This window comes from Diadema antillarum, unplaced genomic scaffold (assembly GCF_040938485.1).
Source record: "Diadema antillarum isolate AM-2024a unplaced genomic scaffold, OU_Dant_1.0 seq00000460_RagTag, whole genome shotgun sequence".
NCBI classification, from domain to species: Eukaryota; Metazoa; Echinodermata; class Echinoidea; order Diadematoida; family Diadematidae; genus Diadema; species Diadema antillarum.
Genome location: NW_027271431.1, coordinates 2,995,917 through 3,012,328, shown reverse-complemented (window position 1 = coordinate 3,012,328; position 16,412 = coordinate 2,995,917). Strand labels below are relative to the sequence as shown.

Sequence of the window (16,412 nt, the reverse complement as noted above, 5' to 3'; positions counted from 1 at the left end):
ATGGGTTGAATTTGACAATTTTTAGTTGTTGGGCATGAAAGACACGTAATGCACAGAATGTTGATTGCATTGTGCTGTGCCACAAATTGCTTTGGGCAAATATACAAGCATTCTAGTGGAAGTGATCTTATTGAGGAATATTCTAGTACACTATACACGCGTACACAAAGTGGGAAACTCGTCTGAATACATGTACTGTACAAAGTCAGTTTCGTGTGACATTACAACTGTACAAGTTACATTCAATTTCTTTGAATTAAATCATTGAATTAAAGGACAAGTTCACCTTTACAGACATGTGGGTTGAGTGAATGCAGCAATATTAGTAAAACACGGTGAAAGTTTGAGGAAAATCGGACAATCTGTTCTAGAGTTATGCACTTTTGAAGTTTCTGCTCACTGAAGGCTGGATGAGAAGAATACTATAGCTTGTGATGTCACATGAGTATAACGATATAAAGAAAATTCGACATATTTTCACTTTCCTCGCTTAATAAAAGGTCTTTTGACTTACCTCTTTCAGAAGGCAAGGGGAATAATATTACCCTTAACATACCTCCGTGACAAGTTGAGGAAATGTACACCTTTTTCAAAAAGTATAATTTTGTGAAATTCTCTTTTTATTTTCTCAATTGTCGTACGCATATGACATCATGCACTGTAGTAGTCTTCTAATCCAGCAGTAACTGCGCAGATACTTTAAAAATTCATAACTTTTGAACGGATTGTCCGATTTTCCCCACTCACTGATGTGTTCTACTGATATTGTTACATTCACTCAGTCCACATGTATATGAAGGTGAACATGTCCTTTAATCTTGCCTCAGAAGTGAAGCTTGCTAACATGAACACATGTGAGTAGGATGGGAGGTTATACATGTCCGTAATTTAAATATTTGTTATACTGTACATTACTTTACATGAGTGAAGATTGCCAATTAGCAAATACAATCTACATGTACACAAACTGTGTGTGCTCATCTGTTTGCACACAAGAACTTGTCAAGAAAACTAAACTTGAAAACTAATTAGGCTACCTTGAATATCAGAGTACAATTTGTATTTTGGTTTCTTCCATTGATATATGTGTACATTCATCATGGAATATAAGTGGTCCTACCACGAAAACAAAATGATGATGATGATAATAATAATAATAATGATAATAATAATAATGATAATAATAATATTAAAAGAACGGTCAGGAAAGCTAGCCATCAGATGGACATACTTATGAGAAAGTAAGATGAAGTTAGAGTGAGAAGAGACTAAGCAAAATTCAAAATATAAATTTCAAAAGCCAGAAACTTTGAAAGAAGAACATCATGCTGCCAAAAGTTTTTAGTTTTTATTTTATCTCACCTCAAAGTCGTTGAATCATTAACGTTTTGATACCTGAACTAGTCTCAATTTTCATGTTTCAAGCATCTCGTCTTATTTTGCCTTATGACTCTGGTCTGACATGTGTCAAGTGAGCAGGGTTACAAGTCATACATGGGGTGAAATTGACACGTAGAGAACATAGATGAATTTAGTTTCTTCTGCAGTCTGGTTTCTTCTACATTGATTAATTTCATTGGACATCTACCGGCACACCGTAGTACATTATATACCTGTTCACTCATCCATCTACTTCAATATTGTTCAATTGTGATCAACGGTCAAATTCATTGTCCAAGTGGAGGGGATGAGGGAATTTGCGATATGGCTGCATATTGCATATTGCATATTGCTGCGCCACCATAGCCTCCTAAAATGGTCTCTAACTTCAGTCGGAAAGAAAACGAAATCACGCATGATTACACGTTCACATGTAAATGCTGTATGTATGCGGTACAATTAAACTATACCGGGTTGCGATTGCACACACCGCATAAAGCTGTATCAAGCGCTAGCTTGCGGACGATCGTTTACTCAGTGAAACGTTTTCAAAGAATACTACCTCACAAGTTTGATACTCGTTTAAATTTACATTCACTCCTCTGCAAAATGGCCTTCAACGCTCAACAAGGAGCAGGAGGCGTCGATCCTGAGCTTGCCAGGTTCATCAATTTGGAGTCGCAGCGACAGAAATTCTCTCAGCTGGTGTACGCACTGACCGACACGTGCTGGGAGAAGTGTGTGGCAGACCTTCGCCTGGGGAACCGGCTGGAGAACAAGACGGAAACGTGCTTGGTCAACTGCGTGGAACGATTCATCGACACAACAAACTTCATCGTCAATCGTCTTGAGTCTGTTCAGTCCAGTCCAGGCAGCAAACTTGGCGCATTATGATGAAGGAAATCCGCAGAGCTTTGTAATCAGGGACTGTGCGTCGTGGGTTTGTCTGTATGAGTGTAACATCAAAATGACGTTTTCCAGTGAAATCGTGCAGCTACAATGTTGTAGAAACGCGAAACGTCTATCCTGCTGATCATCGTCATCGAGACAACTGCAAGTGAACAACACAGTTGGCAATCACACTCCCAGTTTCTTCCAACCCAGCCATGTGTGGAAGAGGAGGCATTCGGTGCCATGAAGGACTGTTCAAATATCAGATTGGATAGAACCTGTGATTGTGACTCCTTGAACCTTGAAGAAGTAACAGTTAAAGTTTTTAGACTCTTAAATCCCTGTTGCAGCTTTTCGTAGAAAGCTAACGTTAGATTCGCGAGGCATTTGTAGAAATTTGATCAGTTGTGATGTGCAACAACGGACAGTCATTAATGCAGACATGTTCTACATGTAAAGTCTAGATTCTCAATTATTGCTGAATTATTGAACTTTGTTAGTTTAACTGGGTATTGATTGTTTAGGATGATGATCTGTACATCAATGGGTCAGCTGCAGTTCTCCCAGATAAGCAGGGGTGGATGATTGGGGACACTGCATATTGTTATTGCTAAAGAATCGACAAACCTTGTAAGTAATGCCATGGTATTATGAAATTAATGGTAGTTTTGTGTTTTGCGTGAAATACAAGTATTATTATGGTCAGACTTGGCGCTGACATACAGTGTATAAAAGGTCAGACTTAAATGGACTTCCTGCTCATTTTTCATGTTTTTTAGCCAAACAGGCAGACCAACTAACAACTTGGTAGTGTACTACAATGTACAATTGTACAGCTGCAACTGACTGGAGGAATTCAAGCAAACAAGAAGAAGAAGTAATTTAAATGGCTTCACAAAGAAGAAGAAGAAGAAAAAAATTGAGTCATGCCAGATCACACGTTTGAAGGGTTGATATGAATTTGCTGATTTCCTTACCCAATGGGAATGGGACATATTTTACAAAAACAAATTTCTCTCAAGTGGCACCTCTACTGAGGTGCTGTCTTCAATATGTGGTGTATAATTAGAATGGTACATGTACTTCGTACATTCAGCTCGGCAGAAGGTGAATCTACATGTACATGCTTCAGTACATGTCTGGACTTGAGATCATATAGGCTTCAACTTCGACAATATTTGATGATTTATCAATACAATGGACATATTTTTGATGTTTTGTGGAGTGGACACTCTGACCTATAGGATGGATGCAGAAATTTGTATTACATAAAGTTATCACACTCGACTCCTGATATAACTAAGTCCTCAGGATCAGCAGATTTCTTTCATTACATTGACATTTTTTTTTTTTAAATACAAAGTGTATAAAGATATCTACATGTAGCTGATACTTTTTGGCCATAGACCCTCATGTTTACTCTGTTGTATCTGAAATTTCGTTTTAGATGTGTTCATTGTAATGGGATTGTACTCTACTGTGCATGATGTTATGCAGCGATTGATGGTGGAAAGAACCTCCTTGATCTGAAGCTACAAATTGTATATTGATGCTTGATAATAACAAGAGAGTGTAGGCCTACAGTGTAATTTGAATCATGAAGAACTTTACAGCCAAACTTGATATTCAACCATATTTGTATACTGTACATTGTAAGTCATTTTGCCCATCAATATGAAAATCAAAAACAAAAATATTCTACTTCATTATAGAATATTTCTGTTTGTCAGAAAAATGTCCATCATACTGATAGGCTATGCAAAACATTGATTGTAGTAGCGACAGACTGTGGGGTTGTATAGATAATGGCTTTTATAGTCATTCTCGAAAAATTCATTTTATGTGAATACACATTCACTGGTTTGCAGCAGCAACATATGGCAAGATAAACACTGTACTTGGATATTTCACACTGTGATAGCATTGAATTGTTATCAGAGTCTATCTGACCGAGTTGGTTTCATTTCATTGTACATGTAGTACATGTACAGCTGTATATCTAGTGGTATACTACTCTAATAAAAGAAATGTGATGAAGTACATGTATGTTTGCCAAGACATGTGCTTTGTTACATGTTGATAACATCTAATGAGTGCTGGATATTGTGTAATGCTTCAGTGCAGTTTCGAAAATGTGTACATGTATAATCTTGTGTAAGAATATTATGATGAAATATGTGCCTTCAATGATATGTAATGTACGGTAGTGCATAAGAAGATACATTGTATTTGTGAATAGTGTGTGCAGTGTATACATTTTCTATAAAATTTATGTATTTTACAATCCATGGGTCTTTTTAGAGGAGGCTTACAAAGTGGCCAGAAAGTGTAAATTGTGGAGTCAAAAGGGGCGATAAGAGGACAATATGACTTCATGTGAATGGTACATGTGCGTGTACTGACGTGCAAGTTGTGCCCCAATCTTTGTTTGTTTGTTTGTTTTATGTGTGAACTTATTCTGGTTTGGACAGTTGTCCCTGCCCTGCACACAAACTGTGTGTGTGTGTGTGTGTGTGTGTGTGTGTGTGTGTGTGTGTACAAGGAATTCAGGTCTAGTCTACAAATGTCAGTTTTTTGGGTTTTTTTATCAAGTGAGGAGACAATTGAAGGGAATACTATCCCATTTGTATTTTTTACCACTACAGTGCAAACGTGTATAAAAGACCTGAAAATAATTGTACAATATAGCACATGTATAACAAACAATCGGTAATTTGTTTGGTCCCCAAGAAAATTTGGCTTTATTTTGTATGTGTATTTATTGACAACTGATAAAAAAAAATATCTGATATAGCCAAAAAAAAAAAATCTGGTTACAAGGACATCGTTATAACAAGTTTCAACTGTACCTGTAATAATAATGATGATTTCAATTTGTAAAGTGCGAAACCTATGTACATTGCATGCACGATATATTCCTCTGCCCTGCAAAAGCTTTTGATGTATGCTTGACAATAAAAATCATGTCTTGAATGTTGATTCTAAAACTTCAACAGTTGGGGATTTCTAGACTTCTAATGGTAAGTCATTTCACAGTTTGGGAGCCATGAAGGCAAATGCGCTGTCTTCCAATGCTTTTATTTTGTTTGTTTTTGAATGTTGGATTCATAAACGATACATAAGGACAACACATGTACATTGTAGTGCCTATATAGAACTGCACAAATTGTGAGACATTGTGCAAAATTGCCCTTGAATAGTGAGATGACCACACAATGGCAAATTGAACTTTAGTTTCCATTTTTTTTTTTTTTTTTGAGGGTGGGATGGGGTAGACACAGTATTATTCAGATGTGAATGTATGTGTATATATGTACTGTAATACTGTGCATACGGTACAACCACAGAACAACCCATCACAGAGCTTATGGAGCTTTGAGCAACACCATAAGACTGTTCGCTAACTTCAGGTTTGTTTAATCTTGTGTTTTGAGTTTACGGCTACCGTACATTATGCCTTTACGGTTCATATTAAACATGAGGCGCCAGGAAAGCGTTGAGGCACGTTGGTCTAGTGGTATGATTCTCGCTTCGGGTGCGAGAGGTCCCGGGTTCGACTCCCGGACGTGCCCCTTCTGAACTTTTGTCATTTATTTCTTTTATATACCTTATTTATCTGTCAGCCGTCTGCCCGTGTTGCACCACGAAATTCAATGGAGCCGTTTTCTTAAGAGGACGATTACCATGCACTTTCCCCCAAAAACAATAGTTTTTGTTTATCATAACTTGATATGACCTAAATCGTAGGTTCAAAGGCCCGGTCCTTTGACATACGGGAGGCTGTAAAGAGAAATTATACATTATAGATATCTAGCTGTTACTTTTCTAGAATAACGCTATTTTTTTTTAAAGTTGTTTGATGAAACATTCTTCTGTTAAAACATCCCAATATGGAAACTGTGGCAGAATGCATGCCACATGAATGAATGTTATGAATGAAATCATGTATTATGATAAATGAATAGAGGAAAATAACATCACTAAAAATAATGCATATAATAAATGCATGTTGATCATGCAGGATCCTTTGAAAACAAGAACTGCTCATGAGGGTCATATGGTATTTGCACCTTAGGCCCTATTTGTCACTAATAAACGAGCGCACGAACTGATTATGATACCCGTCACTTATTTTCATCAAAAACAAAGATGAGACGTTAATATTACATTAAATACTATCAACTGTTCAACTTATATAGGAGATTAAAGCTTGTTAAACACCCTATGCAACGATCTCCATTATTTAAGGGATTCGTATACAGTGATCAAAAGATTTTTTTTTTTTAAATTTGTTCAAAAGTTATCAAGGTGTGCTTTGTTTAATATGACTGCATCGGCAGGGACTGTTATCTTGATGGCAATGACTGCATCGGTTCATTCCACTATACTTGATTTGCTTCTGATTATACAAATCTGCATGAGTATACTGCATAGTTTGTTTATGTGCCACATTGATAACCATGAATGTAATCGGAACAAGTAATGGCTCAATCAGTTTTGTAGGCCTATATCAAACCAAAATCCAGAATTTTCAAGTCATTAAACAATGGAACAGCCGGGCTCTGCCATGGAATTATCGATTTTCTCAAAATATAATAGCTCTCAGTTTTACAGTAAATGGAGACGACCAACATGACTTCCATGGAGTTCCCCATTTATTATAGTCTGCGAGAAATCGTGGTAAAATCAAAGAATCATTAAACAATAATACCGATGTTCTCTTATTATAATCATACACCCTCCAATATTCCTATGATAAAGCATGTGGTTCTTGTGATAATGTTGCACACATTATGTTTATCTTTATGCGCTTCCCGCTCTTCCTCTCTTCTTAAACCAAACAAAATCCCTCTTTGAACAGTGGTAACTGTAGTATTTTCTCCGAAAAGTCAAATTCCGAGTACTGCACCAGTATGCATACATCCCACCCACATTATTCGTTAGGGTTTTTTTTTTTTCCTTCTCTAAAAATTATGTCAAATGGAAAATCACAGGTTGCTCAAATACTTTACCGTCGGCAAATCGATACCGGTATAAGGGAATGTCCATATCTTCCTGTATATATACCTGTATACTATGTCACACTTGTGCAATTTTAGTGGCTCGGAAATTTTTCTGTCTCAAAAGAAAGATTAATCCCTAAACTTTCGAGGGTATAAGCATTTCTAGATTTTGGTCCACTCAAATTTTTGGAAATTATTCAAAATTGTATTGGACAAAAAGTATTTTATCTTTAGTGTTTTGTCATCTTAAAATTCCATTTTCAAGAGAATGAATTTAATTTCTTAACTAAGGAAATTTCTTAATGATGAATTTCGGTGGTGCACAAATATGATAAGTCAGTTAAACCTGCAAATATTTGTTCTTCTCAATTCTACAAGCATCTGTATTCGACTGTTTTTCCGATTTTTGGCTCTCATGTTCTTGTCGCTTCAAATCACAGGTGTGGGGGAGGTACTTGTCAGCAACAGATAGTATAGCGCAATGGAAACTACGTCGGATGACAATGCTGTACTCTTCTCGTTAGCTCGCTCGCCCTTAGATGACTGCCGCACGATATCTACTGCGCAGTTGTATCTTCTGACAGCTGACAAACCACCACCGGCTTCATCGTCGAGCTGCGAACTATCTAGCCCACAAGCTTCTCGACCATTTGCGCCAGTGGATTTTATGTACACATTCCTGTATGTAGTCACTGGGATGCAACGCCTATCGAGCGAGCCACACGTACATGTACCTCGCGTACCTGCCCGAGAGAAGCCAGCGAAGCAGTAGCAAGCGGCCGCCAAGCGATCGGGGAGGTACCACCTGAAACCACACAACAAATGGTCAATTTCGGCTTGGGTATGTGAAAACAAGCGGCAATATACCTCTTCTAAGCGTCCGGCATCAGCCGCATTACAGCTGGATTTTTAGTTTGCTTGTTTGTTTGCCTGCCATTCCAGTATGCAACCTCCGCCAAGAAAGGTAAGCCAGGCCACGGCACGGGCCCGGGCCGTGCCCGGTGGAAAACGCATCATGTTTTACCACAGTGCACATACCAGTATACGAAGATAAACATGCATTATTTGTACCACCTTTCCTTTCTGAGGGAAGGAAGGCAAAGCAAAGTCTTGAAATTTGAATAGAATATCTAGACTTCCAATCACATGTTTTAGACCCTAATATCATTAAAGGGCTGGTATAGTATTGGTGGAGATGAGAATTGTCAATTGGGCTTTTAACTTTTTGCTAGGAGTAGATACCAAGCAAGAAGTCACTTTAGTGACTTACGGTAAATTTACTGTTTAACATGAAACAGTAATTTACAGGCCATAGACTCTACCATTCTAAGACTGGTAAGAGGAATTCAAAGTTTGTTTGATGAAAATCGGTTTTGGAATTGCCGAGACATCCAAAAACAAAACAAAGCGATCATAATAAAAGGTGGGTCCCACCTTTTATCAGGATCGCTCTGTTTTGGATATCTCAGCCATTTCAAAACCAGTTTTCATCAAATGTTGAATACATGTGCTTTCATATTCAGAGACTCCAACCCAAGCGCCTTCTGATCTGGAGATTCTCCCGCCTGAAACCCCTAGCAAACGGGAGACTCCAAGTTGATGTGTGAGAAGCGCGAAGTTCCTAGGATTCTAGATGTTCTCTGGTGCTATCAAAGGCTTGTTTTTTCAACATACGATAGAAATAAGTAAGAAATCCTTTCCACCGGGAGACACAGAGCCAGGGCGGGAGAAATCAAATCTCAAACGGGAGAACGGGAGATTGTGCAAAAATGGGCTTTCGGCGGGAGATCTCCCGTCGAAAACGGGAGAGTTGGAGTCTCTGCATATTTTGTAAAAGGTTTCTCATAATATCACTAAAAAATGTTAGAAACCTGAAGATAGGTCTCAACCAAAACTATACAATCCCTCGAATATGTCGTATCGTCAGTCTCCAGGGCAGGGGTGGTATTCTGAAATACTTCCTAAACGGATTAGTAGGAAGAGATTTCTTCCTAAATCAGGATTTTTTCCTAGGTGGTATTCTGAAAATCTTCCTAAGTTTCTTCCTAAGTGTCTTTCTAACCTTCCTAAACGTAGGAAGAAACTTAGGAAGATATATGTAGACCATGCAAATGAGGATGAGAGGTGCAAATGTGTCCTAACTATGTTGTTAATAGCAATCTGCAAAACATCGTTATAGGCGCTTGTCATTCACTGTGCGCAATAGTAAAGATGTACTTTGATGCGCGAAATGGGCATGAGAAAGGGGACATGCCGCGCACATGTGTATTTAACCCTATGTCATTATAATATGCGATTGTCACTGGTCAGTTCCTTATGATACAGCATTTCGAAAGGACATGGACGGATGTAAGGATGGCCTAATTTGCATGAAGAAGTTCCTAGGAAGAAATTTCAGAATACCAATTCTGTCTTTCCGAGGCACTTCCTAACTTTCTGACTTAGGAAGAAACTTCGGAAGAAACTTAGGAAGAAACGTGGGAAGATTTTCAGAATACCACCCCAGACCTAGAGGAGTAGATCTGACCTGTCTATTTTTTAAACTTTGCTTGAACTCTACGCACATTCATTCAGTAATATATAATCTAAATGTTATTGTTACGTTCATCTTTGCGTTGTTGCAATCTCATACTATCCTCTCTTTTTTTCTACTAACGTGTTATTTATCACACAGGCGAAAATTGGACAGGACCTTAAAAATGTACAACATGAACAATGGACAAAATTACAAAGCAAACACCAGGCAGACACGGATATACTGGATGATGTGAGGTGAGAAATTCTATATTAAAACTGTTCTTATCCTTTTTTTATATTCTTGATTGTTTATGGTTGCCATGGCAAGGAACACCTAAATGCCAATCAAGCCACCCAAAATTTGACCACAACGCCATCCAAAATTCGACTGCCAGCCAAAGCTTTTGCACGCAGTCAAATTTTGGCACGAGAGGTCGAACCTTGCTTGATGCGAGTTTTTTTTTTTTTTTTTTCCCATACATAGATTCCAGATTGTTTAATTCATACACTCATCTGGGTGTCCAAAATTACGGAAACTGAATTTATAGAAATGTGTTTTTGGATCAATTTAATACTCTTACAATAATATTTGAACAGTGTCGCAAATCAATTTGCAATACAAAATATAGGTTTCCATAGAAATGTATGCTTACCTCACACTAGATGACCAGGTGTGTCTCTTACCCCCTGCTAAGTTAGTAAAAAAAAATGTTTGTTTTCGTCTGGCATATCCTACAGATGTCCTCCTGAGGTCTTCTTGGACAGGGGAACTCTAAAAGGGGGGGGGGGGGAGTGTGCTCAGAGTACATTAGATGTGTTTTGGTGGAAGGGTATATGAATATATGTAAGACACTTTTGTCTGAGTATTTCATAGTAGAAGAGGATGTGCACATGTGTCACTTTCACAAAGCATGCATGGACATTTTTACTGACCCATTGTTCTTGATTTCCTCTACCCAGGGAGTTTTCCAAACAGCGAGCTGCAATTGAGAGAATATACGCACAGGTATGTTTCATATCCTTTGTTTGTGTCATTGTTGATATACTATAGCTCTGTTTTACGTCTGTTTACACTGATTTTTACTTGCGTAATTTCAAGTGTTAAGTAATTAAGATGCCTTCCAATTGGGCTATCACAATTTTATCAAGACCATGTTACAGAAGAGCTACTCAGGAATAGGTAACAGGTGTGCTGTACATAGTACTACAAGGATTGTCCTGTTTACAACATATCAAATTGTAACAGTAAATGGCGATTGCAATGTCAGGCTGCAAAATGTAACAGTCGCTGTATCGGTGTACCTAAATATGGCTGATAGTGGCTGGTTTTGCCTTGGGCATCCTCTGACTGCACAGTGGCTTCTACCCACAAGTTACCCCAGCCCAGGCATACCACAGTGGTCAAGGTTGTAGGGGCCAATGATATGTGTGGCAGGCTGTTGCACTCCAGGAATATATAAATGGCGGAATATTATGCTGGTGGAAAAGTTGCAAAATTTTCGGCTTGGTGTGAGTCACATTACATATCAGGAAGCTTTCGATTATTATGTTTTGAAAGCACGCAGATAATTCCAGTCAGTTGCCGTATTGCTACCAGTAGACTGAGAGCATCGTGTGAAAAGAAGAAAAGAATAGGAGTTCACGGGTGCATGATTGAAGGGGCCTACTGTGCACAGGAATTCTGGCTTCTACCTTGTGGAAGGAAACTGGTGTGTGATGTAGTAAAAGGAACTGGATTGATTACTGCAGGTGGATCATCTGCTGGCAGAATCAAGTCCATCATCAGATATTCTTGATGTTGACTTTAAAAAGCACTCATAATTAACTTTTTTCTGTTGGTCACTCATATTTTCAGTAGCAGTTGCAGATTTTTCAAGTTGTTCTTTGTCACTCTGCCTGACAGAACAAAATGGTCCTAGTACTACTATTCTGTTTCTTTTAACCGGTATAATGGTTGAATGGTCTACAAAGTTCAAATTATAGATGTGGTATCACAAAAAGAACTATGAAAAACAGTAAGATAGATCTTAATGATGAAAAATACATGAAGAGTGAAATGGGAATGTACAAATAGGCCTTATAGCTGTAACTAGAGTTCAGAAAGTATTGCCACGCCATTGAACAGTGCTCGGATGTGGCTTGTATGGACATGCATGGATGTGTGTACTGAGAGTAGTTGTCCATGTAGTAGGAAGAGCTTTGTGGTTTGGTGACTGATTGTGTAGTGAGACAAAGGAATGCCTCCAAAGATATTAAGTGGCTTGCTAATCCAGGGATGTCCCCCTCCTTTGAAGAGACCATTTGACAAGACTGTTCACTCTAGCCTGTCATTGCTGTCTGACAAATAGCTGCCCTGCTATTATGTAGCATCATGTGGACTCTTTAAAGGAGTTACTTAAACTACTGAGGAACTTTTCTAAATGCATGCACTGTCACATGTAGCTACTGACTGGTTCAAATCAGACTGAAATTCAGGCAAGTAATGTGAAAGACAAGAAGGTCATTACTGCACGAATGTCAACATATCATGTGATATGCTATCCTATTGGCCATTTATCCAAGCCTCTATTTAAATTGGATAGAAACTGAAAGAGTGAGATATTAATTCTTGTCTATCACGTTGAATGCATACATTGCTCTGGCTGCCTAGCTGAAATAATGGCTGCCCTATTTGTCGGTTTGAGTTTGAGCAGTTGATTGATTGGGGAAAAGACTGGTTTCCCTCAAAGACTGTGAGCTTTGACATCTTTATAATGGACAGTGATTTTTTTTCTTATTATTGCAGGCACATAAGCACTGGGTATGGACTAGTTGGAACCTATCCATAGAGCTGACTTTTATTTTTTTTTTAATCGGCCATTCATACCTGTCTTCACATTGTCATTTTGTGTGCTTATTGAAAATGTGTAACTTGTTTGATTTTGTTCAGTTTGGATTCAAAGTGTTCAAAATGGTACAAACAATTGTAGCTTTGCTGAAGGCTAAAGATGAGATTTGGGGAATTGTTTTAAGATTTTTGATTGATTTGAGTTTCACAGTCCTAGTGTATGTCATTGAAGAGCTCTATCTAAGTCAGAACCATTTAAGCCAGGTGCATTAAATACTATGAGTCTACAGTAAGACTGAACAGACTGACAGGAGGGATAATACGCACTTTACTAGACATACGTCAGAGGTAACGTCAGAATTGAGTCATACTTCCAGTCGTGCGTTTTCTCTTGATGCATTATCAGTGCAGGATTTGGAAACAGGCAATGAGTGCTGAGGGGAAATATATTTTTTATTTGTTTATTTATTTGGGTTATGGTTGTGGTGGTGGTAATGTTTCCAATCAGGAATTTAAAGGTGTCTTGTGTCTGTTTCCAGTTTCATAATATCAAGTCAACAAAATTGAGGAGTATCAAATAATTGAATGGTGAGACACTGATAAAAAAAAGTGCAATTCAGTTTAATTGCAACAAGATTACACTCTGGTCCCCCTTGAACGTAGAAATGTGATAAAATGTAAAGTGTGCGACAGAGTGTTTGTGTGGAAGGAAGGGTGATCTCACTGAAGGTCCGGTAAGTGACTTAGTACAAATATCCTGTCTTGCCTGTTTGTGTGTGTAGTCCAAAAGAAACCACTCTACGTCACGGGGGATCAAAACACCCACTTAAGGGGGTGTAGTCTTATTCAAGGTTGCCTGACCTTTGCTGTTTCTTCTTCTTCCTGCAACAGCCATTGTATGAATACAATAAGATTAAGGGGAGTACCGGTAATCTCATTTAAGATGCCCTGGTCTATCCCCAACCTGATCTTAAGTTTGTAAGGTGGAGCCAAATTTTAAATGACATAAATCCATATTTATGTCATACATTGCTATGCTTGCCCCACTGTGCTGCAAACATTGTTCCTTTTTTTTTCACTTTTAATGTGAGAACACATTTCCTCTTGTTTATCATATCTTCTTGAATTCATATTATTTTTAATGTAAATGCTAAATATTTGTAATTTGTGTGTTTTCAGACATTAGAGGTGAGAATTAGGGAAATTTACTTCCTACAGCTAGTACAACATCTTTATAATAAAAAAAAATACACAATTTGTAACAATGCCGAAATTACAACAGTTCTGTAAGAGCCCGTCTTTGAGATGTAATACGAAGGTTAAATTGTCTTAAAGACAATTGTTGGACAATTGCCTTTAAAACAATGTTGTCTTCAAGACAATGTTTGAAACAACATTGTCCTGGAGACAATGTTGGAAGGCTCACCATTTCCAACCATGGAGCATTGGTCAATAGCTAACTGCCACTGCAAGATAGGAAGATCTAAGTAAAGAGCTACATGTCGTAGACCCAGAATGGGTTCAACTACAATGTACAGGCCATATACACTTGCAAGTGTATAGCATGTTTTATATTATTATGTTGAAACAGAAAATCCAATTAATCTTTTATGACGTAAGTTCTCATGCATCAAAGAACAGATGGTGTATTAGGTTAAACAGTGGAAGGTGTTAATTAAGGGCCTTAATTACGTGATGCCGAAGCTCCCCCAATAATACAACTATTACGCAGAATTTATAGATGCTAAATGCATGATGATACAGGTTCATTCCACTCTTGATCTTAACTCTATAAAATTTGATTAGAATGGAAGAACGTTTTTCCTTCAAGCTCACCTGCTTAAGCCCATTTTCACACTTGGTTTAATGTCTTGAGCCTGAAGCTTAGCTTAAAATCACGCCTTTGACCTCTCTATAGGTGCTGAAGATGAAATGTGACATGTGTCTGATTAGAATTTAACAAGTTTTTTTTTTTAGTAAATACAGGTGTACGATGTATGTAAAAAATGTTGCAGCAGGGAAGTTAATCAAGGGCAAAGCATAAAGGTGAAATTAGAGGCAGATACTATGCTTATTTGATTAATCTTCTGCCATTGTTTTTATCAAGGAGGTACTAGGCAAGCTAGTACCTCCTTGGTTTCATGTAATGATAAACTGTGCTTATTACCCCACAGTTTCCATCAAATCAATTATTTTTTTTCTTCTCAGAAAGATGTTATGTTGCCTTGCTTTGATATAATGTAGATAAAGGAAAAGTGGAATTAAGAAACAGCAGGAAGTTTAAAAGATATTGATCATAATATTTCCACAAGGATTAACTTATCAACCCTTTGCCTTTGAAGACGAGTCCTTCGTATACCCGGGCAGATGTCTATGGGAAATGCATGTTATAGCAAAATCAGTCCGTCCTTAACGGGTTAAAGTCTGCATGCAAGTTAGGGAAATCATTCCTGTAAAGCAAATTCATCAAAGGAAATGCAACACAGGTATAAAGATTAGATTTCATCAAAGCCATATTGACACACTTATGGAAAAAAAAAAAGCTAGTCCCATTGAGCTTCCTGGACCGTTTTAAAGGTATTATATTACTATTTACAGATGAAACATCCAGCTTTAGTGCTTCAAAATAGTTCTAAAATGTGAGCTGGTAAGGATAGAAAAATCAGTGTAATAAAGTGTTAATCAATATGATAGATATTGTAAATGATCCAAAAAAAAAGAACATTTAGTTACAATAAAATTGTTCTAAAATAAACTGTCTACAGTTACAATGTATGGTTTATTGGGAAAAATAGCGATATTTCATTATATTTTAGCCTTTATTGTGAAATTTTCATATGGTAGGATATTTTGTGATACAATGAGACCTACACATATGCATCAAATGTGATAACTCGAGCTCCCAGTGGTTTTTAAACAGTACCACAACCTTTAATACAGTACAGTATGTAGTTGATTCGCAAGTCCTACATAATTCATTCCTGTCATTCCTCACATGTTCCATGTCACATCAAAAGAGTACCATATTGATTTGTTGCAATTGATTTACAGTACACTTCTCTCCCTTCCCCCTCCCCCCCCCCCCCCCCCCCCCCCCCCCCCCCACACACACACACACTATTACATGTTTGGCCTTTGGGGAAAATATCAATGCAGTGCAGTACATCCACTGTAGAAACACTCATTGTTTGGTTCACAATTTGATGAAAGAACTGCATCCCAAACTGTAAATCAAATAGTAGCCCAAAGTGTGCACATATGGTTGAGCACAGGTATTTTCAAAAGAGGAACACTTGAGTTTTATCTATAGGCTAGGATAAGACTGTATTGTATGGAGGTAGTAATAGTCACAGCCGGGAAGCTAGTCAGTAGCCTGACGACCGTGGTAGTAACCGTGATCTCATGTGTCTTTACTGGAGTGTGTACGTGTACTGTAAAAAGCCTCTCCCCTGGGAGTCCTGTGTACACCTAGTACTGGTATGCCTTTACTGTATTACAATTTATTGAGTTTACATGATGATCAAAATGAAATGCTGTCGTGCTGGTCGTGTAGATTTCAGATTATTTGTATATTAACCAGTCCCTTTCACATAATTGGACTGAACTCTACTGGTTTGCAGTATTTGTCTTACAGCAGCGTCTAGTATTTTAAGTCAGGGGTCTTGTTAGGCATGATACATTGAGAAGATCGTTAAAAGCATTTTGTTAATAGCTTCTACCAGCACTCCAGTTGAAATGGTGCTTGACTATAATGCAACATAGTGTGACCTTCTACATGACAGTCTACTGTCCTG

The 16,412-nt window shown here is 37.9% G+C and overlaps 2 protein-coding genes and 1 non-coding gene across 3 annotated transcripts in view; all 3 read left to right on the top strand.

Moving 5' to 3' along the window:
• The first annotated feature begins 1,955 nt into the window (after window positions 1–1,955).
• Window positions 1,956–2,299, top strand: LOC139733046 (mitochondrial import inner membrane translocase subunit Tim8 A-like). The gene has a single exon (XM_071643891.1). It carries the CDS (start codon window positions 1,990–1,992, stop codon window positions 2,272–2,274), a length of 285 nt encoding a protein of 94 aa, XP_071499992.1. The 5' UTR covers window positions 1,956–1,989; the 3' UTR covers window positions 2,275–2,299.
• A 3,472-nt stretch (window positions 2,300–5,771) lies between these two features.
• Trnap-cgg (transfer RNA proline (anticodon CGG)) lies at window positions 5,772–5,843 on the top strand. Its single transcript has one exon. It is a non-coding gene; the product is annotated as a tRNA-Pro (tRNA).
• A 2,229-nt stretch (window positions 5,844–8,072) lies between these two features.
• LOC139733092 (uncharacterized) overlaps window positions 8,073–16,412 on the top strand; it is a 76,085-nt gene continuing 67,745 nt past the window's right edge. Inside the window, exons 1-3 of the mRNA XM_071643935.1 lie at window positions 8,073–8,238; window positions 9,949–10,046; window positions 10,752–10,797. Coding sequence (XP_071500036.1) covers window positions 8,218–8,238; window positions 9,949–10,046; window positions 10,752–10,797 — 165 coding nt within the window. The 5' untranslated portion in view covers window positions 8,073–8,217. The remainder of the gene's footprint in view (window positions 8,239–9,948; window positions 10,047–10,751; window positions 10,798–16,412) is intronic.

Coding starts and splice junctions, on each gene's coding strand:
- LOC139733046 (XM_071643891.1), top strand. CDS start 1,990: ATGGCCTTCAACGCTCAACAAGGAGCAGGAGGCGTCGATCCTGAGCTT.